Source organism: Bos mutus, chromosome 24 (assembly GCF_027580195.1).
Source record: "Bos mutus isolate GX-2022 chromosome 24, NWIPB_WYAK_1.1, whole genome shotgun sequence".
Taxonomy (NCBI): Eukaryota; Metazoa; Chordata; class Mammalia; order Artiodactyla; family Bovidae; genus Bos; species Bos mutus.
The window spans coordinates 33,143,247-33,167,703 of record NC_091640.1 but is presented as its reverse complement, the minus strand read 5'-3'; the positions used below and the strand labels follow the sequence as shown (position 1 = coordinate 33,167,703).

Below are 24,457 nucleotides of genomic sequence, written 5' to 3'. Positions count from 1 at the left end.
TGGAGGGACGGAGGAAGGACCACCCCCGCCACGTACCGGACACAGTAGAGGAAGTGCGTGTGGTAATCTGCATACACGAAGAAGTCATCCCCGACTTGATGGTCCAGCACAGAGTGGCTGTTCTGGAAGTAGTTCAGCACACTCAGGATGGTGCAGTTCTGGTTGTATGGCGAGAGGGGCGCCACGCAGATGTCCCGCAGGGTCACAGTCTCGTTGTTGTAAGAAGCAGTGATGCTCTCGATGGCGGTTTGTAAGTCAAGGACCTGAAAGAGGATTTTTTAAAATAAACAAAGCCAGAAATACATCGGTTTTCCCTCAGATGCTGATTAACTCTTACTGCTCTGGGGGGGATGGGGGTTAGAGGATAAAAGAGTCTTTGGGGAAATTCCTTCCTGAGACAGGGCAGAAGACTGAGATAAATGAGGATGAAAATATTTTTAAGTTTACTATAATTTTGCTGAGGATCAGCAAACTGGGGCACTCATTGAGAGGGGGAGGGGACACCACGGCAGGCCACATCCCAGTGCAGGACACACCAACACGTGCCCTCCCACCTGGAGAAACAGTGACCACGAAGGGGAGCCCAGGGTCATCTGCTGGGTCTTCCTGACAGGCCCTCCCATCCCCAACAACCACCACCTCGCTCCATACTATGCTTATTTACGTATATTCCTGTTATTTTCTAGTAGCGAATACAAATACACTGCAGGAGGTAAATGACAACGTGTGCACCTTTTGGAACAAGCTGGGAGAAAGTGACGGTCACCGGGTGCAAAAGATTCTATTAGACTCTTGGGAACATGCTGATGTTTTCTCAAGCTATCAGACATTCTGTAGGGCAAGAGCAATGTTGAGGGGAAAAAGTATGCAAATGTACAACTGTTGAGTAAGAAATAAGTCGGAGGCAGTTAATTTACAGATCGCTCTCCAGGGCGAGTGTGGGAAGGGAGGATGGGCAGATTTAAAGGACTCTGTGGGAGCAAGGGGTGGATCTTATTCCAAACGCAAGCCGGGAGTCCACATTCAGGCAGTGACAAGGTCATTCCTGCAGTTGCGGGGTGGGGGCGGGGGGCAGTCCGAAGTGACCCAGCAGCCCCTCCAAGGTCTCCAGGACCACACAGGAAGTTTTATCCCTTTGGATCCTGGTGTATTACTTTTCAATTACTAGCAGAAAAAAAATTATTAAGTTCCTAAGGTGAATATATTAATAAATACATTCTGTTTCAATAGAAACATGCTCTTCTCAATTTCAAGCAAGACCTACTGTATGAAATAAATACAAAAGTGGTCTACAGTAAATTTTTCATTAAGTTCAACACTGATCACTTTTTTGAAAGTAAGTGAAAAGTGTCTTATCATTAAGGTTTACTAGATAAACCATCACAGTCAGCCCGAAACCCACATCAAGTGAACTGGTCAAAAGCTAGCCCGGTGCCGGGTTCCTGGGAAGTAGCTTCTGCCAAGAGCCAACTACCTGGTGCAGAATGTCTACGGCAAGGGGAGGCCCAAAGGGCACGTCGGCTCCCGAGGGGTAGGGCTCGTATATGTGCGGCGGGGTGTGGGGGGCCCTGATGATGAGCTGCTCGGTGCGGAAGAAGGGCCCGAAGTGCGTGTCAAAGTACTCCTTCTCCAGGCGCGCCTGGCTGCCGGGGGCCGACCAGAGGTCCACCGGGTCGGTTGTGACCTGGATGAACACCAGGCCTGAGGAACAGGCGGCGATGAAGGCCACGGAGAAGAACACGACACAGCCGGGGTGCCTCACGCAGAAGGAGCCCCACCATTCGAAGAGCCGCCGCAGATGGGCCTCGAAGGCGGCACCCAGAGGGTCACAGCAGGTTGGCCCCCCTGGAAGAGCAGGAGAGGAAGGGAGGGTGAAGGTTAAGAGCCAAGCCATTCCTGAAAGTCGGAACAGGGAGAGTGTTAGCTACCACTGCATGCGGCGAGACTCACAGCTGCACAGGGACACCCAGGGACGTGCATGAGACCGTCCCCCACCCTGCCCAGCTACCTGTCTGCTGGAGAAGCGGCCCTGCCCACAGTGACCACCAGCCCCTCCCCGAGAGGTACAGAACTCATACATAAGCCTCGGAAAAGCCAAGTGCTCTGAGCATTCCAGCCAAAGCAGTTCCCTCCAACTGTTCCTGCACCACTGCTCTCACCCCAGGCCAGGATCACTCTACAGATATTATGAACCAGGCGATTCCCATCCGCCACCCCATTTCCAGCTGTCAGGGCCGCAAACAGAGGGACTCTGTCTCCATCACAGCCATGTCCCCAGCACGAGCTCAGTGCCGCTCCCGGAAGAGGCGTGTCAACATTAAAGAAAGAAACACTCTCCTGCCGACGGTGCCAACCCTTTTACTTAAGTACAAATGTGCCTACCTTTGTCACTGGCGTTTATAGAGAAAGGTATATTGCCATCAATGGGGGTAAACTCAGAGACAAAATACCGTTTTCTGAAAGATAAAAGCACATAAGTCATGTTAGTGGACTTCAGCATCATGAGACTGTTCTTGACGGTCCCACAACCCTATTAAAAGCTTATTTCCTCATCCTGTTTGCTTCCTTCCTAACTGGTCCCTTCCTTTCCCGAAGTTCCCTTGCTCCGAGCCTCTCTGCTCACTAGTCTCAGGGGAAAATTTAAGAAGGTATTAAGAAGATAATTTCACCTTGCAGCCCTCACTCACATTTAAAAGTTTTAGGTCCTTTAAAAACACAGTGAACACTACACTCCAGGAACAACGAGCACATTTGGTGCCTACATTTTGGTTTCTAAACACCCTTTTCCAGGGAAAGGAACCAGGGCTCCTTGCAGAAGAGGGTGCTTCTAGGGCTGGGGCAGGGAAAATACTGAAAACATCCTGTGATTCCAGAAAAAAGAACAAGCTTGAGAAAGGTGAGGGCATGCTTAAGAAACACACAGGAGCCAGCAGAAGGTGCTGCCAATGGTCAAAATTCGGAAGATTTGAGCAAAAACATAAATGATGGTACGAAACAGAGATCACAGTTGCTTTTTTTTTTTTAAGTCCATTATGTAAATATAACTAAATAAATATTGGTTAAGTAAGTAGGGGAGAAGGAATAACAGAGTAAGTCCAGTTAGTAAATGGAGAAGGAATGAGGAAAACAAATGTCACCATTAGGCAAAAACCACAGGAGTTAAGTGTTGAAGACCCATGGATGGATGCTAAAATCAGTGGACGACAGTTTGAGGAGAAATGAGGTGTCAGTACAGTCTCAACACAGCTCCCAAAAGATGTTTATGAACTCCAAACGAAGGAACAGTAGCTTAACAGTGGAGAAACCCAGAAGACACCTTCTAAACCAAATGATGTAGGCTAATATCACCAGTGATGAGACATACTGGCATAAGGCATTGACATGATACACTGAGAAAGACACATCACATCTGTGATGTTGTCAAAAACCTCCACCTAATCATGAGAAAACATCATATAAAACCAAATCGGGATACATTTTACAAAATAACTGACCAGCACTCATCACAAGTGTCAAGGTCATAAAAGAAAAGGAAAGATGAGCAACTGTCATGGATTGAAGGAGACGAACAAAACAAGAAGTGAATGTGACATGGGGTCCTGAAACAGAAAAAGGAAGAACTTTAGAGGAAAAACTGGTAAAACTTAAAAAAACACTGTGGTTTAACTAATAATGGTATACCAATGTTATTTTCATGGTTTTGATTAAATTATATACTATCGGTGATGTGAGTGGTAACATTAGAGGAAGCCAGTAGAGATATAAATAAACTATTTCTGCACCCTTTTAGTAAGTCTACAATTATTTCAAAAGACAAAGTTTTAAATAAACCTGTTGTCCTAAGTCAAGACGCAGGTATCTAAAAGGACTACAGTATCGCATTTAAAAGGATTTGAATCAGATCTGGCTCAGTAGAATTTCTGTTAAAGCATGGGTCTTTTAAATCACACACCATTTTGAATAAACCAATGAAACTAACTTTAAACATCTCAATGTCTAAATAGGCTTTTGATTGTTGACTAGTTGCAGGACATAAGCAAGTCATGGAATTGTATTAATGCAGAACTTTGTTCTTATTCTAATGAACCAAAGTCTACCAAGTGAAAACTTAAAAATGCCACTGGGTTAAGTTTGCTGTTCTTGTCTGGGGGGCTGGGAAACAAAACAGATTACCTGTAGCACCACACAGCAAAGAACGCTCCAAAGAACACGAGCAGGAAAGCCATGTAGGTGCTCCACATGATGACATACATGGCGTCGAGACCCAGGATTCTCCAGGGAACGGGAGGGGGCGGGGGCTGGGGCTTGGGGCCGCAGACGGCCGAGCAGTCCTGGCAGCTGCACGGCCCCGTGACCTCGTCCACCGACTCGTCACAGCCCTTGGTGGCATTGTTCATGGGCTCCATCCCATGCGTTGGAAGATCTGTGAGAAGGAGTGTGTTGAGAATCTCCATTAAAAAAAAATTAGTTACAAGGGTTGTACTAAATTATATTTTAACCCAATGATAAGCACACTGAAAGAAGTCATGCAACCAGAAGAATAAGAAAGACTGAGGGTTCTGGGTGATCGCGTTATGCAAAACTGCAAAATTTTAAGTTAACCTCAATAACTTTAGGCACAGGGTTCCTCACCAACATTCAAGTCCACCACATTTCAGTGTAAACTTCCAATCAAATGTTTATCTCCACTGAGGAGCTAGTTTAATACTAAGGCAGAGCTTCTGAAAAGGCTCCTTTTTTTATTTTGTACTGGAGTATGGCCGATTAACAGTGCTGCAGTTTCAGGTGAAAGGCAAAGGGACTCAGCCATACAGACACATGTCCCCATTCTCCCTCAGACTCCCCCCGATCCAGGCTGCCACGTAACACTGAGCAGAGCTGCCTGTGCTGTACAGCAGGTCCTTGTCATTTATCCCTTTTATTTTTTGAAAAGGCTCTTTTTTTTTACAAATGACTTATTCCTTCAAGTATGTATCAGCACCTGAAGGCAACTCTTCCTCTCCACCCACTCATCCAGCCCCTGATAACCCAGGGGTTACCCCTCCAGCTACCTCTTGCTGGAGGAAATTCCAAAACCTCCTGATCTGAATTCATCTTCCTATTGCACATTAGGGTTCCTGGGCTTTAAAAAAACCGTTAAGTTCAATACACCAAACCTGGAGGGCTGGGGGGGTCTCTGTCCCCACCTGAAAAGACGGGGGTGATGGTGAAGGGTGCCTGGCCATTGTCCTTGTTGAACATGTACTCGATCCAGTTAGTAGCGTTGCAGGCGCTGGCCTCGTGCCCGCACAGCAGCCCCAGGGCCTTCTCGTTGCTCGAGGGGGCCTCCACATCCCGGCAGGAATTGTACATGGCTGGAGGGGGAGGAAGGGAGAAGACTGAAACCGTGCTGCTGGAATTCACCAGGTGAGAGCTTACACGGGGCCTCTTACGTGTGAACGTGGAAATACAGACACACTGCAGGCAGGGGCTGGGAGTCTAGACAGCAACCACTGAGGGAAGGAACGGAGGTCACCTCTGACACTGGCTTGTTACCCTGCAAGCGACAGGCTAGGCCAGATTCCAAGCAACTTAAAATCAAAGGCAGGACAAGCCGTGGCCATCCCAGTCCACAGGGGCCTGGAGAAGTGTCACCCCCGTGCAGGGAAGAGCACACTGAAGGCCAAGGAGGGAGAAGCAAGACCCTCAGGGCCTCTTCAGCTAGTGCAGCTCGTTCCAAGAAACTATCTCTGGTGAATGACGGAACCTCCAGGGTAAAAACTGGTTTCGGGACAGAGCTCACCTGTGAATGAACTGAGCTTTTAGTATGCATAAAGACACAAGAACTAGCGATGTCAATGGCACCCTGCATGTAAGAAACCAGTAGTAATGGGTCTTACTTGTTTTTGTTGTTGTTTAGTTGCTAAGTCGTGTCTGATTCTTTGTGCTCCACGCAGTGCAGTACACTAGTATATTAACATTCAATCACCAGTCCCTGCTTGTTAGAAGCTTCCTAAAACCTTCTTCCCCTAAACTTTAGAGAGGTACTTGGAAATTCATTGTGCTTTACCCTCATTCTTGAAGGGCAGATTAGCTAGCGCAATAGTTTTTTTCAGAACCGTGATAACCCTACTGCTTTCGGGCCTCTAGCTTTGCTGGACAGAAAATCTCCAACTGAGGTGATTTCCACCTTTTCTCTACTTGCATTTAAGATTACCTGTCATTCAGATTTTATAGTTTTTAAAATGAGCTGTATTTAGTTACAAATTCCTTTTTCTATACCTTTATTGAGATAACTCACATACAATTCACCAATTTAAAGTTATAACTTGATGGCTTTTAGCATATTCATAGATAAGAGAAATCATCACCACAGTCAATTCTAAAACATCTTCATCACCTTAAGAAAGAAACCCAGGACCTTTAACTAATGCTCCCTTATCTCCCCATCCCCTTAAGCCCTAAGCAACTATTAATCTACTTCTGTGTCTATAGATTTGCCTATTCTGGACATTTCATATAAATTGAATCATGAATAGTCTTCTGTGACCGGCTTCTACCACTTAGCATGACGTTTTCAAGGTCTATTCATGTTGCAGCATGGATCCTTATTTTATTTCTTTTTATGGTCAAATAATATTCCATCATATGGATATACCACATTTTGTTTATCTATGTATGTATCAGTTGATGGATATCTGAGTTGTTTCATACAGCAACCTTTTGGCTATTACGAACGTATGTTTTCATTTCTCTTGTGAGTGGAATTGTTGGGTCATATGGGTAACTCCATGTTTAATTGCTCCAGGAACTGCAAGACTGTTTTCCAAAGTGACTACACTGTTTCCCATTCCCACCAGCGTGTATGAAGGTTCCGATTTCTCTGCATACCTGCCAGAACTAGTCTTTTTATTTCAGCCACCCTATTGGCTGTCAAGTGGTACCTTGCTGTGGTTTTGATTTGCATTTTCCTGATGACTGATTTTAAGCATCTTTTCATAAACTTATTGACTATTTGTATAAATAACATCCTTGGAAAAATGTTTGCTCAGATTCTTTGCCCATTTTTACTTGGGTTATTTTCTTTTTGAGTTGTCAGAGCTCTTTATATATTCTAGACACAAGTCCTTCATTAAATACATACTTTGCAAATATTTCTGCCTCTTTTTGATGGTGTCCATCAAAGCACAAGTTTTTTATTAAATTTTTTTGGTTAGATTTTTAATTGATCATTATAGTAATTGACTATAGTCGCTCTTATAGTTAACAGCTTTGCTGAATTCTTATTCTCTCATTTTATTGTTTTGGGGCCCATTCTTTATTCAGCTGCATCTAATCTATCTTTTAATCCACTTGCATGACTATTTCTCATTAACTGGATCTTCCAGTTGGTTCTGTTTCTAATCTGTTCATTTTCTTTCCCTAGGGTCCTACTCTTGCAGAACTCTCATTTCAGTCATTTTCAACAAACATGACATGGTCTTTTTCAGACTGCCCTATGAGCTTCAGTTGCTGGGATACCCTTCTCCTGTTTGTCACACCTGTTTACTTTCCCTTATGGTGACTGCTTTCTTCACAGGCAAAATCTCTCCTCTGCCAACTAGGTCTCCCTTCCACCCCCCATCTCTGCAGTCTTGCAATAACTCATGAAGTTATGCATTTCATGTCCAACAGAACCAAAGTCCAAATGGTTCCTAAAATGTAGAGAAATAAACTTGCACAAACTAAAAATTTCTATAAGGGAACTTATAGTTAGGAAGGAGTTAAAGCAAATACTTTAAGGAGATCATTTCATAGGTTGTAGCTCAAGTCCCAGAAGACAAGCGAAGCAACAACTCAGATTTCCATTGGCATTTCAGTGCTAACGGAACTGAAAACTGCCCTTTTTCACAGAGCTGACAGGACAACTTGATCCACTGTCCTGATATCAAATATAAAAGAGGGATAATTTAAAAGTTTACTTACCATTGGCAAAACTCTCTCCAACATAGTACTGTAATTCTTTTACATTTGTTTTCGTCTGGTTTGTAGCAGGATCAACATAATCTTCAGTTGCTGTAACATTCAGAAACTGACTTTGTCGAGGGCTACATGTCAGCTCACAAAACAGGTTCACTAGGTTATAAAAACAGGATGGACATCTAAAGAAAAAGCAAACTATTTTGAATGATCTCGTGGATAACAGGGCCAGCAAAAAGATGATTTAAAATACACAAAGACTATTTAAAATTTATTATAAATTGGCAAATGGATTACCATGAGGACATATTAAACCCAGCAATTCCAAACCTAAAACCTCATGTTAAAATAAAGACACATCTTTAAAAACCACCCTAATTACTAATATTTGTGCTGCCCAGATGTAATTTCAAGAAACAAATGCTCTCTGAATCCTGCACTTTATAATTTGGTCATGTTTCCTGTATTTTGAATCCAAAAGGACTTAGGACTACCATGGTGACATTCTGATTGAGAATAAAAAAGGGGAAAAAGGAGATTTACACATTAGTGCTTTCATCTCATAACCTACTGAAGGGCTCTCTTTCAAGCCCCAGATAACCTTAGGCCATCTCTAAACACAAGAGGATTCCCCAGGATTAGAGAAGATAAAAGAACAGCAGTGGTGTTCGCCAGCTACATGCATTTCAGAAGCACCCGGTTTTCATAAGAACCACAAGCTGTCCGCTGTGAAGCTTCTAATGTTGACCGGTTATGCGGCAGAAGACCTCTGTCTTTCCCTTTAGTTCCGTTATCCGCAAAAGCTATTGCTTCATCAGGCTTGCATTCTTGCAACACAACCAATCAAGACTGCCCCCCAATCTGCTCCTATCCAGGTGACCACACATGACACAGAATGAGGACGGTCTGGTCTCGGCCTTCAAAGCTGCCAGTCTTGTGGGACTTTCCTGGTGGTCTGGTGGTTAAGACTCCTCGCTTTCAATGTTAAGGGGCATCGGTTCTATCCCTGGTCAGGGAACTAAACTAAGATCCCACACGCTGCACGGCGTGGCCAAAAATAAAACAAAAGCCTCCCGTCTAGTGAAGGAGCAGACACACACACTGACTTGCTTTCAGGAGTCCCACGCTTTACTGTGACAGACAGGAATGACAATTACACCACCTGAACAGAAATCACTCCTGGGGTGCACTGCTTCCTACCACTTTGCATAAATTACAAATGTCTCTCCGTGTTACTCCATTTAACTTCTACAGTTATCAGTTTGGACAGCTGCACAATATTCTGTATTAGCATCTCATTGCTATTATAAATAAAGCTTTGCTACCTCTGATGACACGGGAAATACTTGGCTATCTTTTGATGTAGATGCCCATAATGTCTCACGTAGAGCAGATGCTAAATAAATGTATTTGGCCGAATGACAGCTTCAACCTGGCTCCAGCAACAGCCATGAGATTTCCTTCCACAAGATACACTGGCCTGATTAGAGTCTCAACTCTAATGCTCTAATTGGATCATTTACTACATTGTATGTTGTCCTGGCAGAACATACAGAGGGATGGCTCTCCGCTCTGCACTGCCAACTGGAGATCTGGCAAGAAACAAGGACGCCCGCCTGAGCCCTGTCACCTGCAGTGACACCAGCACAGAGAAGCACGTGGCCTTCCGTCCACCTTCATGGGGGCTCACACGTGCTGCTCGGAAGGCCACCACCAGCTCACTCTTCTCACATTTGAAAACTGCTGGGTAAGCCTGGAGAACATCTATTATGCGGCCCTTTTCACTGCCCCGGCCACAGAGAACACAGTGGACAGCAAACTGACTTTGACAAAACCAGCCGACTCTGCCAGATTAGGCTTGTGAACAGTCACCAAAGGCAGGCTCCAATGAGGAAGAGAGAACCACGCGCAAAACAGGGGAGGGAGGCGACGCAGAGGACTGTGTGGAGGAGGGTCTGGGGGCAGAGACCCGGGCAGGATCCCCGGAACCTCTCCTCTCCACCGTGCGAAGGGGCTCAAGTCTGAAAGGCCCCAGACCGCAGTGCAGGTCCCCTTTGGGGTGAAGACATCTCAGAAGCAAACCAAGTAGCAATTCTGAGTGTAACGAGAACGAGAACGCAGTCTCATCATTACTACTTCATCAAAAGTTCTTCTTTATCTCTGAGAAGTCCTAAGATAGCATTCTTAAAATGAAACAAGAACTAACTTTTAAACCCATTTTCTCTGCATGCCTAGTGGTCAACCCACCTGGACAGAAACTGCAGAGGCAGCTGCAGGTTGTCCTTCAGTGTGTGAAGCTGCTGGACATCACAGCAAAGACTGACATTGCCAAAGAAGAACCCTGGACAGAGTTCCTTTCAGGAGAGAAAACATGAACATCAGAGTAGCCAAGTGGAATAAACACAAACACTCCTCAAAGAGGAGACCACTTTATGCACATCATCCTTTTTTAGGTACACAAGGGTGACACACCTCTTTGCAAAGTTCTTGCAGAATTCTTTTAAAAGGCGATCATGGAGAAGGCAATGGCATCCCACTCCAGTACTTTTGCCTGGAAAATCCCAAGGACGGAGGAGCCTGGTAGGCTGAAGTCCATGGGGTCGCTAAGAGTCGGACACGACTGAGTGACTTCACTTTCACTTTTCACTTTCACGCACTGGAGAAGGAAATGGCAACCCACTCCTGCCAGGGACGGGGGAGCCTGGTGGGCTGCTGTCTATGGGGCCGCACAGAGTCAGACACGACTGAAGTGACTTAGCAGCAGCAGCAGCAAAAGCAGTTGCTCCATCAGTGTTTACATTTGTTCCACATTAACCACCACCACCATTCCCTGAGAAAAAGGGAAGGGCCTATAAAAACAGGGGTCTGATGATCAGAAAATCTAGGTCCTGACCTCAGTGTTGCAGCTAAGGAGCTTTAACCTTAATTAAGGCAAGTCTTTTCTCTGGGGCTCAGTTTTCTAGTTTGAAAAATGATGGATTTGGCCTAGCCAATCTAGGAGGTCTCTGTCAGTATCCACATTCCATAATGCTGGGACTTACTGTGGCATCAAATAGGCAGTCAAGATTCTGTGGGATGTTGATACTGTTTGTTTTTTCATTTGGGAGATCTGGCTCCGGCAAGAGCAGGTGGCATCCCATATCACCTTTCTCAATGAAAAAAGCCTCATTCTACCTTCTCTGAGAACACCCTTTCCCAACTTTTGTTAGCAGTTACATCTCCTGATATAGCACTTAACTCCACTTAGTTATTATTTCTTTTTTCATTTTGCACATGGTTTAATCCATGAATTGGGGAAGAGGAATCCATAAGAAACTAGCTGAAATGTGTGTTCTGTTTCCATTCCTAAGAATGGGGCAGATATCTGAGCCCAGTGTCACTCATGGATTACTCCTTCCCGTAGGGAATGGTAATGTTGTAGAGGGATAAATGGGAAGAGATGATTATAAATCCAGGAAGTTTAGAATCTAATTCTAACTGTTGGCTCCTGAGAAATGACTCCATTGACGTGGCAGTCATTTTCTTTATATAAGATGGTTTATATGAAGAAACGGTACCAAAGGAGGAGAAAACTGTATTCTAAGGAGGAAAAAATTAGTAGGAATCTTTCTGAGCTTCCGGAATAAGGCTTACAGGCTTTGAAGATCAGTACATTTGTATGTGGGGAGAAACCATAGCTGTGTTCATGAGCTAGCAAATAGCAGTCAGTTTTGACGTCAGGGGGAAATAGGGTGACACAGAGTCGGACATGACTGAAGCGACTTAGCAGCAAGAGCAGCAGGGTGAACCCCTAAATAGTATTTTAGTATCAGAAAACACAGCCCAAAGAAGTTATTTGTTCTGAGCTCTTTTGGAGATATTTTACGTTCAATCTCAGGGTCTGTGGACAAAAATGGGAAACTTTGAACATTGCTGACAAGTTGTCACCTAAGAAGTCAAGTTCTTTACCTCTCAGATATTCCTAGACCATCCATGATTTCAAGATATTTCTCTTTGTTAAGTATTCCTGGTTGACCTAAATGCCTTCCTGACTTCCTAAACACCTCCTCTGTCTTGAGTTGTGCAACAGTGAATTAAATGTGCTTTCCAAAAAGAATTGGCCTAAAAAAAAATAAAATAAAATAAAAAAATAAAAGGCGATCAAATTTCCTCTAGATAACCAGCAATTCACAAAAGTAGAGGCAGTACAGACATTTCCATTTTTTTTCTTATTGGGAAGCTCCTTTCTTTCCTTGACAATCATTTTACCTCTTTTTAGGTTACTTGGTTATGTTTAACCAGAATGCTATTTTCTGTGAGTCACTCCAGGAAAAGTTAAATGCCTTTAAAAATTGTGATGGAAGAAGCAAATAAGTCCAGAAGACCTGCTACCGTGTCAGCTGGATTTTAGATAACTGCAGCCTCTAAAGCCAGTCTTTTAACCTGGATTTTTCCAGTTCTTTTCTAATATCCCTGTGTATCAGGGATGGTAAAAGAGATAAGAAACAGATTCCTGGCGGCAGTCAAAGGTCACAGGCTCTCGGTGGAAACTGGAGGAACCTCTAAAGTGAACAGAGGACAAGTGAGTCACAGCCACTCAGCAGCCTCGTCTAGAAACAAAAGGGGCTAACTCAGTGTATTTTGAAGAAGCTGCAAAGAGCAACATTCGAGGTACCAAGACCAAGTCCCTCAGTAGTAACCTGCTACTGGGAAACTTTACGAGCAAGGTATCATCAACCCCAGAAAAATGACGCCTGCAGAGTTAGTATGTTATCTTCTCTGTGCTAGAGGTAAGAATCTGGGACAAGAGTAGCCCATTCATTCCACCTCTACCCCCACCCCACGGGGAATATCTACGGTGTAATTGCAGAGGATCTCTGATTAGTGTTTTGTGTTCCCAAAGCCCAAGATTACTCACTCACCTGCACTAGGTCATAGCCATCCTGTGGCAATGGCTTTGGTGGCCCAGAATATCTGCAGTTGTATCTCTTATCTCCAGATGCAATTCCACACTCTCCATACCAAATGCAGGACTGTGAAAATACCTGCAAATGTCAACAGAAAATGGTTCACTAGGGCCTCAGGGATAACACGAATTTCAACACCAAAAAACGCCCTCATTCACAGAAGCTTCCAACAGTACCTGCCAAGCGAAGTAAAAGCCAGAAGCACCGGATAGTTGAACATTTCGAAAAACATTAATTAAAATAAACCCAAAGCTCAATGCTGGAGAAGACTCTTGAGAGTCCCTTGGACAGAAAGGCGATCAAACCAGTCAATCCTAAAGGAAATCAACCCTGAATATTCATTGGAAGGACTGGTACTGAAGATGAAGCTCCAATACTTTGGCCACCTGATATGAAGAGCTGAGTTCATACTGGAAAAGACCCTGAGGCTCGGAAACACTGAGGGCAGGAGAAGCGGGAGGCAGAGGATAAGATGGCTGGGTGGCATCATCAACTCAATGGACAAGAGTCTGAACAAACTCCAGGAGACAGTGAAGGACAGGGAAGCCGAGAATGCTGCAGTCCATGGGGGTGCAAAAGAGTTGGACACGACTTAGTGAATGAACAACAGCAAAGTCCAAAACGGACTTGTGAAGTCAGCAAAGGAAGTAATAGAAATTACTTACATGATTTCTACTTCCTGCTAGATTATTTATTAAGAGGAAGCGACAGTTCCATACAAGAATCACTAGCAATCAGTGTAGAAGAAAGTAAGATAGTATTATAAGTCTATGATTACTAAGGCTCTATTTTTACACATCAGGATAAGGAACTGAGTCAGGTGTAAATAATGAAAGAACAGCTCCATATCTGCTAAGGTTAATTAATATCAGCACACCATGAGTAATGTGGAAAAAAAAACAACCCATAAGGAGGAGGAGCAAGAATGAGTATCTTGTCCTTGAGTTTAAGTAAAAAGCAAGAAATGTGCATACTTTAATCACCTCAGAATCTTGAAAAAATGTAAAACCTCTTGCATAAAGACTTCTCAAGGGCCACTCCTATTCCCCATGTGAGAGTCACATGGCATCAGAAAAGTCAGGGGGGTGCGCGAGTGTGACTCATCTCATTAGCAAGGCCACCAAGCTCCGCCAAGCTGGCCAGGGTCACGGCTGGCATGACTGTGCAGTCAGCTGTCCTGCAGGGAAACAGCGGCTGCTGAGAAGTAACCATGGATTCCGAGGTGCCTGACGGGAAAGCCATTTTTGAAAAATGGGCACAGATGCAAGAGAGTGAACTGTCTCCAAGGACAAGGGCACGTGACCCACACACCCTGCAAGGAGCTGAGCAGTGCTGGTCCCGGATGAAAAGACACAAACCTCACAACAGGCCCTGAAAACGTGGGAGGAAAAGCAGGCAGGAGATGGAGGGGTGCTGGGGGGGAAATCTAAGGGCCCACAAGACTTGTTTCTGAATTCATTCTTTCCATATTTTAAACCAGCAATTATGACTTACCCCAGCTTGATTAATTAAGTCATAGGTTTAGGTCACAAGGGAGGGAGGGAACTTACACAAATGAGGAAGTGACAAGCATTCAGCAATGCCACGTCCCAAACCTTTGGCAAGAACTCACAAAATTCCACCATTCCTATATAAAAAGAATCATAATTTTGTCTGTAAACCCAGCGGGTCTAGGAAAAGTACTGCTCTTTCCGATTCTGGGTTTTCCACTAAAAGGCCATCATCCATCTACTGAAGTGTAGAAAGGCAAGTAAGCCAAGGAGGGTGACAACTACTGATGCTGACCTGTAACTTACATACTAGGGACCCGCCCCTTGGAATTCTCACCCCACCCCACCCCTCTTGCACAGAATTCTCAACAGACCAACAGGGCAAGCAGGTGCTGGCCAAGGGGCACTCTGGCTTATCACCCGCAGGAGTGACAGGAATCCAGTCAAAAAAAAACGCCACAGCTCTAGCATGACTAACAGACGGGTATCTGGAGTCTAAGTTCCCCTTCCTCAGCACTCGGCGCTCTACAGGACAATAAAGATGACCCAATGCTGTCTGGGTCCTATTTACAACATCATCCTTCATAATCTACACCATCTGTTTCAAAGCAAAGGTGTTTCTACCCACCAGGCAAAAGAGATGGGGGTGGAGAACGAGTTTGAGGGGTGGGAGGTCAGGATTCCTGGGCTCTGATCCTCAATAAATGCAGAGCCCAGCTACACCCGCTGAAGGTCACCCAGCTGTGCCGAGCAGGAGTCTCCCACCTCCTACTCACTCCTGACCACCCCAACCCCGGTTACGTCACAGTTCAGGTAGGCAGACTGAATTCGGGAATAAATGAGAAAGCACTTAGAAAGCCAGAAAGAACCACCCATCAAACGTAAGGAATTATTCTCCAGGTTTTCCGAGAAGTATATGGGACTTCACCAAAGAGGTTCAAAGACCTGAACAAAATAAACAACCTGAAGCTTCTTCCAGGCCAGGAAAAAACTGGGCTCGAGTCACTGCTCTTAGGTTTGCTTTCCCAAGTCATCTGCTTGAAGAAGCATGAACCAGAGGGGCCCAAAGGTGCTCACAGCCCACCTGCTGGGTGTCAGGCACTGCTTTAACTGCTCTCACCTTATGGACCCAACACATCCTTACAGCATGAGCGAGAGGGCAGTGTTTTGTTGGGTTTTTCTTCTGCTTTTTTTGGTTGCACCATGGCAGGTGGGATTAGCTCCTCGACCAGGAATAGAACCCCTGTCCCCTGCAGTGGGAGCCTGGAGTCTTAACCATTGGTTCACCAGTGAAGTCCAGGGAGGTGCTATTATTGTGCCCAATTTATAGATGAACAAACAGAGGCAGAGAGTTTGAATCCAAGAGCAGCAGAGGCAGGATTCAAACCAGAACATTCTAGTTCCAGAAACAGACTCTCAACAAGATACAATTAACCCTTTAGTGAAGGTCCTTGCTCTGGCATCACCTCCCCCCACCCTGTGTGCAGGCAGGCAACCCTCTGAGCTCACTTGCACGGCTGCACCAGTGGGGGAGGCCTCGTGCCTACCTCCAGGCTCTCTCTCCGCCTCCCCTGGGCTCAACTGCAGCTGAAACCCAAGCACCTCCTTCTGCCCCAGGCCCGGCTGCTGCCATGGTCCCGAGCCTCTCCGGGGATCTCCACCACCTGGCCCCCCTCTTGCCCACATGTTCAACCTCATCTCCACGTTGGTCCCTTCACCTGCTCCTCCCATAAAGGCAGTCCCATTTCCTTCCCCTCTCAAACCGCCCCCAACCCTCTCCAGCTGCACTTCCAACCACAACAGCTGAGATGCTCACAAGGAAACCGATCCTTCCTCCATCACCAGGCCCTCTTCAGTAGGGTTTAAAGCCCCGGGTCCTCTCCCACCAGCCTCCGGGAAGCCTCCCTGGTGCCGTCTCCCTCAACCTTGCCCTCCCTGAACCCTCCCCTGGGAGCCCACAGGCCTCCTCTGTCTACCTCACCACCTCCCTCCACCTGGTCTGTCCCCATGGGCACCACCCCCACCACCCTCACCCCACGGCACCCAGCAGCCAGCCACTGGCTAAGGGTGCCCCCATCAGCTCAACCCCACAACAGGTCTGTGAATCTGGTACTAAAATAACACCATTTCACAGATGAGGAAACCGAGGGTTACACAGGTAAAGTGACTCCTCTGAGGCCACATCTGAGAAATGGGAGAGCCAGGCCTGGCTGGTTTGGAAGCCAGAGCACTTACTCCTTATGCTGCACCGGGGTCACTCCTCTATGAACCACTGACTGGGCCGTGCTCATCTCTGCAGCCAGTCTAGAACCTAGCTGCAGTCCTAATGATCAGAATTTCCGGTCTCCAAATGGCCACAGCACTCCATCGGCCAGGACTTTATTAACAAAGACAAGGGCTGCACCTTGAGATCCCTGGAAGATTCCCTGGAATGTGAGGGCGGCAGGAGCCGACACCCAGACCAAGGGCTTGGGCACAGGCCACATACCTGTCTTCCCAGGGAACCACGTGATTTCCAAAGGCAAGGTGCCTGGGTGAGAGCTGCCTTTACTGATACAAGAACACCTGTTGCTGCTTCATACCCACACTCTCCTGAGGAAGGGCAGATCCTGCTGATACTGAAAGTCACCAAGGTTTGAGGTCTGCCAGGACTCCAACGGGGGGCTTCCCTGGTGGCTCAGACAGAAAAGAATCCGCCTGAAATGCAGGAGATCCGGGTTCAATCCCTGGGTAGGGAAGATCACCTGGAGAAGGGCACGGCAACCCACTCCAGTATTCTTGCCTGGAGAATCCCGTGGACAGAGAAGCCTGGTGGGCTTCAGTCCAAGAGGTCGCAAAGAGTCGGATACAACTGAGCAACTACACACACACACACACACACACACACACACACACACACACGAGGTCGCAAAGAGTCAGATACAACTGAGCAACTACACACACACACACGAGGTCGCAAAGAGTCAGATACAACTGAGCAACTACACACACACACACACACACACGAGGTCGCAAAGAGTCAGATACAACTGAGCAACTACACACACACACACACACAAGGTCGCAAAGAGTCAGATACAACTGAGCAACTACACACACACACACACACACACACACACACACAGCTCCAAGGGCACCAGACTGCATGTGAGCCCAGTGTTGGAGATGGTTGGTGGTGGCTGCACGACATGTGAAATACCTAATGTCCCTGACTGTACTTTAAAGCCGTGAACTTTATGTGTATTTTGACACAAAACAAGAGCTCAGATGTCCTTCACCACTTAAGAGAAAAGTCCAGTGGCAAGGACTGCAGAGAGCATGTTCTTGGTTATACTGAGATTAAACAGAGTAATCTGTTTAATTACATCAGTTGAAACACCATGGGTCTGAATGTCACTAACACACCCAGCGTCTCTAGTAATAAATGTTGCAAAAGCTCCACTGAGGGGGGCAGTGGGGGTGGGGTGGGGGGACAAGCCCAAAGAAGGATAATTCTTCCCAGTTCATCTCATGGGCACCCACCAGTCTCTTACAGGGTGACTCGTGACCACAAGAACTATCTTATTTAAGCATTTAAACACTTGACCAATTCCTAAAAAGTCAAAAATAAATGATCATAGATTTTAATTACAGAATACCCACCGATCACAATTATTCAGACATCACAAGTATACATGAGATAACAGAGGGCGCCCCCCTCAGCTCTCCACCCCTATCCCATTCCTCAGATTTAACAAATGTTGATGTATTGGATCGTGGTCTTCCGGGCTTTCAATTTCCCCCAAAAGGTAAACCTATATAGATGCACCTACTCAAACACAAGTGAATTAACTTTTAAATACATATTCTCAAACAATCTCGATTACCCTCCATGACTGGCTCTACTTGAACTAACTGTATTTATCCAGGTCCCCAAGGACAGACTCTAGCCCTTGTCTGCTGTTCTTTGTTTTCTCCACAGATTTCAGTCTCCCCCAGCCCCCACATCTTGGGACAGCCTCCCTTTTTACAAGCCTCACCCAAGACTCAGTGCCAACACTGAATTTAACTTTGACTCCTTTCACCTGGTATGTGAGCGGTCCTGGGGAGAGGCAGGTGGTGCTACTATTATGTCCAACTTACAGATGAGCAAACCTCAGATGTGGCCTCAGAGGTGCTCATGGGCATCCCTCCTCAATGCTCAAGTCACCAGGCGTCCTGCACCCAGAGCTCTGTACACGCCCGTTCCATAAGCTCCCCTGTGGATCCACCAGGACGAGATGGATAAACTTTTTCTTTTTTCTTTTTAATATTTATTTATTTGGGCTGCCCTGGTGGCTTAGACTGAAGAATCTGCCTGCAATGTGGGGGACCTGCGTTGGATCTCTGGGTTGGGAAGGTCCCCTGGGGAAGGGAATGGCAACCCACTCCAGTATTCTTGCCTGGACAATCCCATGGACAGAGGAGCCTGGCAGGCTACAGTCTATGGGGTCAAAAAGAGTCAGACACGACTGAGCGACTAACACACATACACACACACATACGTGTTTATTTGGCCGAACTGGGTCTTAGTTTCGGCTCATGGGATCTTTGTCGCAGCATTTGGACTCTTTAGTTTCAGTACTCGGGGTTTCCTTCCCTGACCAGGAATAGAACCCAGGCCCCCTGCATTGGGAGCACAGAGTCTTAGCCACTGGACCACCCAGGGAAACTCCTAAACTTTTCCTAAGAGAGCCAGATACCATATTAAATATGGTAGGCTTGTGAGCCCTAAGGTGTCTGTGGTACATACTCAATCTTGTCTGCTGTAACTCAAAAGTAACCACAAACAACAGGTAAAAGATGGGCATGGGTGTGTCCCAAGAAAACCATCCACAACTAATTTGCAGGCTCCTGCTCCAGGATGAAACAGAATTCATATACTTATGAGAATGGAGAAGTTGTGTATGTGGGCAGAGGTTGCAAGAGTATTTTCTTGCTGGTGTCTTGGCTCCCCTGTAAGACTGTAGAATCCTAAAGGGCAGAGCTTGGGGGTTATACTTCCTCTGAAATCTTAATATCTCATCCAGTGCTCCCTGATTCAGAAAACATCCAAACGTACACGGTGAGTTAAAGGAGGTTGACTGGATTATGTAAGAAGTGACTTCGGCTTTAACCCAGAATTTAGTACAAGGCTAGGATGTCTCTGCTTTTAAAGGTTAAGCTATATGGCTATTTCACAACATGCTCTAAAATTTAATTAATGGATATGTGACTGCATAGGGAAGCATCTTTCAATAATAATAGGAATAGCTCAGGACAGTTAAAAAAAAAAAAAAAATGCCCCAGCTGCTATGTGTCAGCAACTCTGGTAGACTCTAATTGGGAGCTCCATGAAAGCACATCTTATCACGTGGAGAAGCTCTGATCATCAGCAACAGAATCCTATACTTTAGGCTATTAAGTAACTCATGTTCAGTTGCTCACTGAACATCAACCAGGTTCTGGGCATAAAGCTGAGTGAGTTCTCCTTCCTCCCCTGGGTTCTTTATCAGACACCCTATGGAGTAGCATCGCAGACTTTTACAGGTAAGAAAACTAGAACTCAAAGAGAATTCTCCAAGGTCACCTGGCTGGTAAGTGACAAAACCAATAATGAGAACCAAGGTTTTGAATGCTAAGGTAGGCGTAGTCTCTCCCGTCCCCCCCACCATGCCCATCCCACAGCTGCTGCACTGTTTGAACTCCAGCTCGGCTTGTACACTGATGTATCCTTAGATTGTGACAACATGCCAGGGATGGGCTGGCCCGTCCACTACCATGCCCCTCCTGCTACACAGGACTGTTCACTTGCATAACTAGTGACTACCCTTTACGTACAACTCCAGGGAGCCGTCAAGTCCTGACTCACTTCCTCAGGATCCAGGACTGTCCCCAGCCCCATGCCTGTAACCTGGCCAGCCCACACAGGTGGAGCGCAGGGCCGGGTCCCTTCACCTCTGCTGATGTCCTGGATGAGGAAAGCTCCAGGCAGAATCTGGAGACACGCCCAGCTTCAGCTCTGGCGAGGGCTGGAATACCAGGGCTGGTGTGGCCAGTCAGGATAACCCAGGACAAGGGTGGAGGGGGTGGCCCGGAGAATGCTGTCCAGAGATTAAGCTTTGTATCCTTTGGAGTCAGGTAGGCAGATCAAATAAGTATGACAGGACACGTGGGGTGGTGGCTGGACTGGTCTGACTTTTACTGACACAACTCTCTGGAGTTCTGTTTTATAGCCAATCTGGGATAAACGTATCCACATAACAAATGATAATTTGTGTGAGCACCAGGCACGCCTTCAGATGGGTATTTAAGATACATTTTAGAGTTAGATGGGTTCAGCCAGTCTTCACTTTATAGATAAGCCCTGGGCTTGCAGTTTAACTGACTTGCTCGAGGTTATACTACTAGTTTGGTCTTAGATAAGCTCCAGCAACTACGAGTTTGAAAAATAATTCAATAGCCACAAGATCAAATAAAACCATGAAAGCGGATGGGGTGTATACCGTCCCCAGGTGTTTTTTTCCCCCCCTAAGGAATGTTCACACAAGGTGACAACTGAACCAAGGGTTGGGCCAGCAGGCTAAATCCACTTCTGATCTATCACTGGCTTTTGGAGAAGCCACACTGGAGCCAGGAACAGGCTGTGAAACGTTATTGGCCAAGTGGAACATCTGCTGAACTTTAAATATGAATCATCTGGTAGGCAGAGTTGTTAACCCATTTTACAGAGGAGGCAGCTGCCTTGCCCAAGACCACTCCTGGTAGAGGACGCATCAAGATCTGTACCAGGTCTTTTAATGCCAAGTCTTGTGCCAGCCTATAAATGCTTCCCCGGTGGATCAGGTGGTAAACAAACCACCTGCCATGCAGGAAACAGAGATTCGATTCCTGGGTCAGGAAGATCCCCTGGAGAAGGAAATGGCAACCTACTCCAGTATTCTTGCCTGGGAAATCCCACAGCAGAGGAGCCTGGTGGGTACAGTTCATGGGGTCTCAGAGACACAATTTAGTGACTAAACAACAACAAAACACCAAAAGCTGCTGCAGCCATTTAAATAAAGAACATTTAGAACTTCAGAGGAAAGGCATTCTAGTTGGGAATAACAATGTTATAGATGATGAAGCTTTTGAACTGGACCTTGGAAGATGGGCAGGGTTTTGACAGCACTTTGCTTATTTAGCTAGAGAGCTAACACCCTTCACAGAGCTGTGGGTGAGAAAAGCAGACAAAGCACCCGAGATCAGGTTAGAGATGGCCCACTCTAGGCTTCCGGACGGGTAATGTGTCATCCATTAACACCCTGACAAGAGTCCCTTTTAGGAACGGAAAGAGGGGAAGGGTTACCCAGGAAAGAGAGTTCTTTGTTCTGGGTGATACGACAAACACTGAAGGAATACAAAGACCTATTCAGCTAGCTGTCTTCTTTTTAACCACTTGCTAATCATCATAATAATTTTAAAAAACTCATTTCCCTTGATTACTTATGCTAGTAAAATGAGTGATCACAACATCAATCAAGGAATGGGGGAGACTGGGAAAGATAACCTACATTCGCTCCCATTTCAGAGGCTTATTCTTCAATGCTCTCAGGCTGAAAGATGAACCCATTCCTGATCTCCTTTGGAAAAATGGTTTTAATGGCTTAATTCCTACCTAGGCCTCATGATGGTCTATCTCCTGACTGTAATTTTTTAAAGTTTTTTTTTTTTTTCTCTTGAGGAACTTGGACCATAATGAGGCCTAGGTAGGAATTAAGCCATCAAAACTGTTTTTCCTAAGGAGATCAGGAATGGGTTCACCTTTCAGCCTGAGGGAGCCAATCTTAAATACAATATAAGTGTTTTCAATTCAAATTCACAAACCTTCTCAAGGGTTCCAGGAATTTTGCAAGTAACTTGTGACCAACCTCTGACCTACCCCAGAAGTCCTAGGAGGAGAGGCACTGACCGATTTCAGAGATAAGTTAAAGCTACTTAACCAGAAGCCTGCCTTTTAGATCCTGACCTAAAACCTAAAGGAAACCAAACAGCTGTATTTTCAAAGCAAATAACTGCTACCATTCTTTGAGTTTTTACTACTGTGATGAGGCCCCTCCATATACCATGTTACTTAAGAATCCCAATAATCCTATGATGTGTTGTTTATCTTCAGTAAAAGTTCGGCTTGGAAGAGTAATGAGCCCAAAGCCACAGAGCTAGCAGGTGGTCTACGGGTTGACCCCATTCCAAACCACCTTCCAAAAACCTGTTTTTCTCTGCCTCTCCTCCCCACCAGGCACCAGACATGTGCTCTTCCAGAAGCCCACGCGGCTGGCCACCCCCTATCCACCCCACCACAGGAGGCCCTTCCCAGGTCAGCCTCACCCAACCCCTGCTGAGAAGGATATAGTTCAAAGAGAGGTTTTTCTAGTGCAGGGAACCCCTTCATCAGCCTTCCCTTGTGACTCACTACACCCTCATCATAGACACGCCTATGAGTGGGCACCAGGGCTCGGGATTCCCACTGGATCTGGTTTAATCAGCACTAGATCCTTAGATATCCCCCACAACACCCAACCACACAGTTTTCAAGGAGAAAACTGTAGATACACAAATAGCAGTGAGGTGCTCACGCCCAAGGCTACCAAAGCAAGGAAAGCAGACCCAAGGAGTCAGGACTGGGAGTTCCAGGCCCATCCTCTACACCGCTAGGTTTGTGACAAGGCGAAATTCAATTAACCCCCGCACCTGCGGGCCTCCGTTCCCATGGATGTAAAGGGAGGGGATAAGAAGTAACTTGCCGTCTCTGGAAGACCAAGGTGCCGTATGTGAAGCACTCAGGTGAGTTCCGATTTGGTGCCGGACTAACCTTTATTTACCTCCCCACTCTCCTTCCTCTTTAGGGGAGAAGTCGGATCTCCTAAACAAATTTATAAAGAATTCCTGTACAAATGGCAGAATGAAGGGGGGTGGGGAGGCAGGTTAAAATGATAATCCTTTCCCTTTCTACCCATTTTCTTCCTCCCTTCTTGATCCCACATCCTAAACCCAGAAATCAGATGACCACGGATGAAATGAGCTCAAAACAGGTCAAACAGGCAGGCCCCAGCTGCCACCGTCCTCCAGACCACTGGGAAGAGGACGTGGCCGGAGAAAGGCATCGGAGTCGCGGCAGAGACCGCCGCCCTCCCCGACTCGCGGCCCCACCACGTCCCCCACAGTTTGCCCGGGTCGCCGGCGGCCACTCACCTGCGCCGGGCAGAACAGCAGCAGGAGGAGGCCGAAGGCTGGGCCGCGCACGCTCATGCTGCCGCGGCGACGGGCTGCGGATGTCGGAGAGACTCGGTTCGCAGGCTCGGCTCGGCACCCCGGGCTGTCTCCGGCTCCCGCGCCCGCGGAGGGAGGAAACCAGGCGCCGGCTGCGGCGGGATGCGCGCGCAGGTCAGGAAGGACGAAGGCGTCGTCGGCTCCTCCCACTTCTGGGTGGAACCTTCCGAGCCAAGACCCCGTCCTGGGGCGGGGCCGGAGCGGGTGAGGGCGGGGAGAAGGCGGGGAATGGGCGGGGCTAGTGGGGGCCCGGACCGCTTCTTGTCACAGCCGGTTCCCAGTCCCCTCTCTGCACTAATTCCGCCTCAGCCGCGGCGTGGGGCCAGGGACTCTGAGACCCGGGTAGAGCTGAACATTTGGAATCTGGCCTGGGAAGGATATTTCTGGGGTTGTCGCAACAGTGTGTGGTTTTGATGCTTTAACTCCTTTCTCCCCTTTTTGTCATTCCTCGATTGGAAATGGGAGGGCGAGAAGGTTTTAGCAAATCGGGGTGCGTGGGGACAGTTTTCCCAATTAAGATCCCACTTCTCAGCGGACCCAATTAGCACCCCGAGCAAGTTCTCTTTCCAAACCCAGTTACCCAAAGGAATCGGTGCCTAGGCACTTCTGGCAAAGCTGGGGGCGGCGCCACGCGGTGGCCTGACAGTGTTGTGATCGGAGAGCTGAGCGGGCGGAGCGTGGCAGTGGGCGATGCCTCAGAGCCGCCCAATCTCTGTTTTCTGTCCTCTCAGCCCACTTTTGAAAAAAGTTCTAGAACCACACCATCTGCTGGCGGAG

General features: G+C 46.7%; 1 protein-coding gene across 1 annotated transcript in view; it reads right to left on the bottom strand.

Moving 5' to 3' along the window:
* NPC1 (NPC intracellular cholesterol transporter 1) overlaps nt 1-23,866 on the bottom strand; it is a 46,152-nt gene extending 22,286 nt beyond the window's left edge. The window contains exons 1-9 of the mRNA XM_005898875.2: nt 23,603-23,866; nt 12,840-12,962; nt 10,186-10,292; nt 7,945-8,120; nt 5,187-5,354; nt 4,174-4,423; nt 2,383-2,456; nt 1,475-1,845; nt 37-263 (exon numbers count right to left, since the gene is read on the bottom strand). Of these exons, the coding sequence (XP_005898937.2) occupies nt 37-263; nt 1,475-1,845; nt 2,383-2,456; nt 4,174-4,423; nt 5,187-5,354; nt 7,945-8,120; nt 10,186-10,292; nt 12,840-12,962; nt 23,603-23,659 (1,553 nt within the window). The 5' untranslated portion in view covers nt 23,660-23,866. The remainder of the gene's footprint in view (nt 1-36; nt 264-1,474; nt 1,846-2,382; nt 2,457-4,173; nt 4,424-5,186; nt 5,355-7,944; nt 8,121-10,185; nt 10,293-12,839; nt 12,963-23,602) is intronic.
* Between the last annotated feature and the right edge of the window lie 591 nt (nt 23,867-24,457).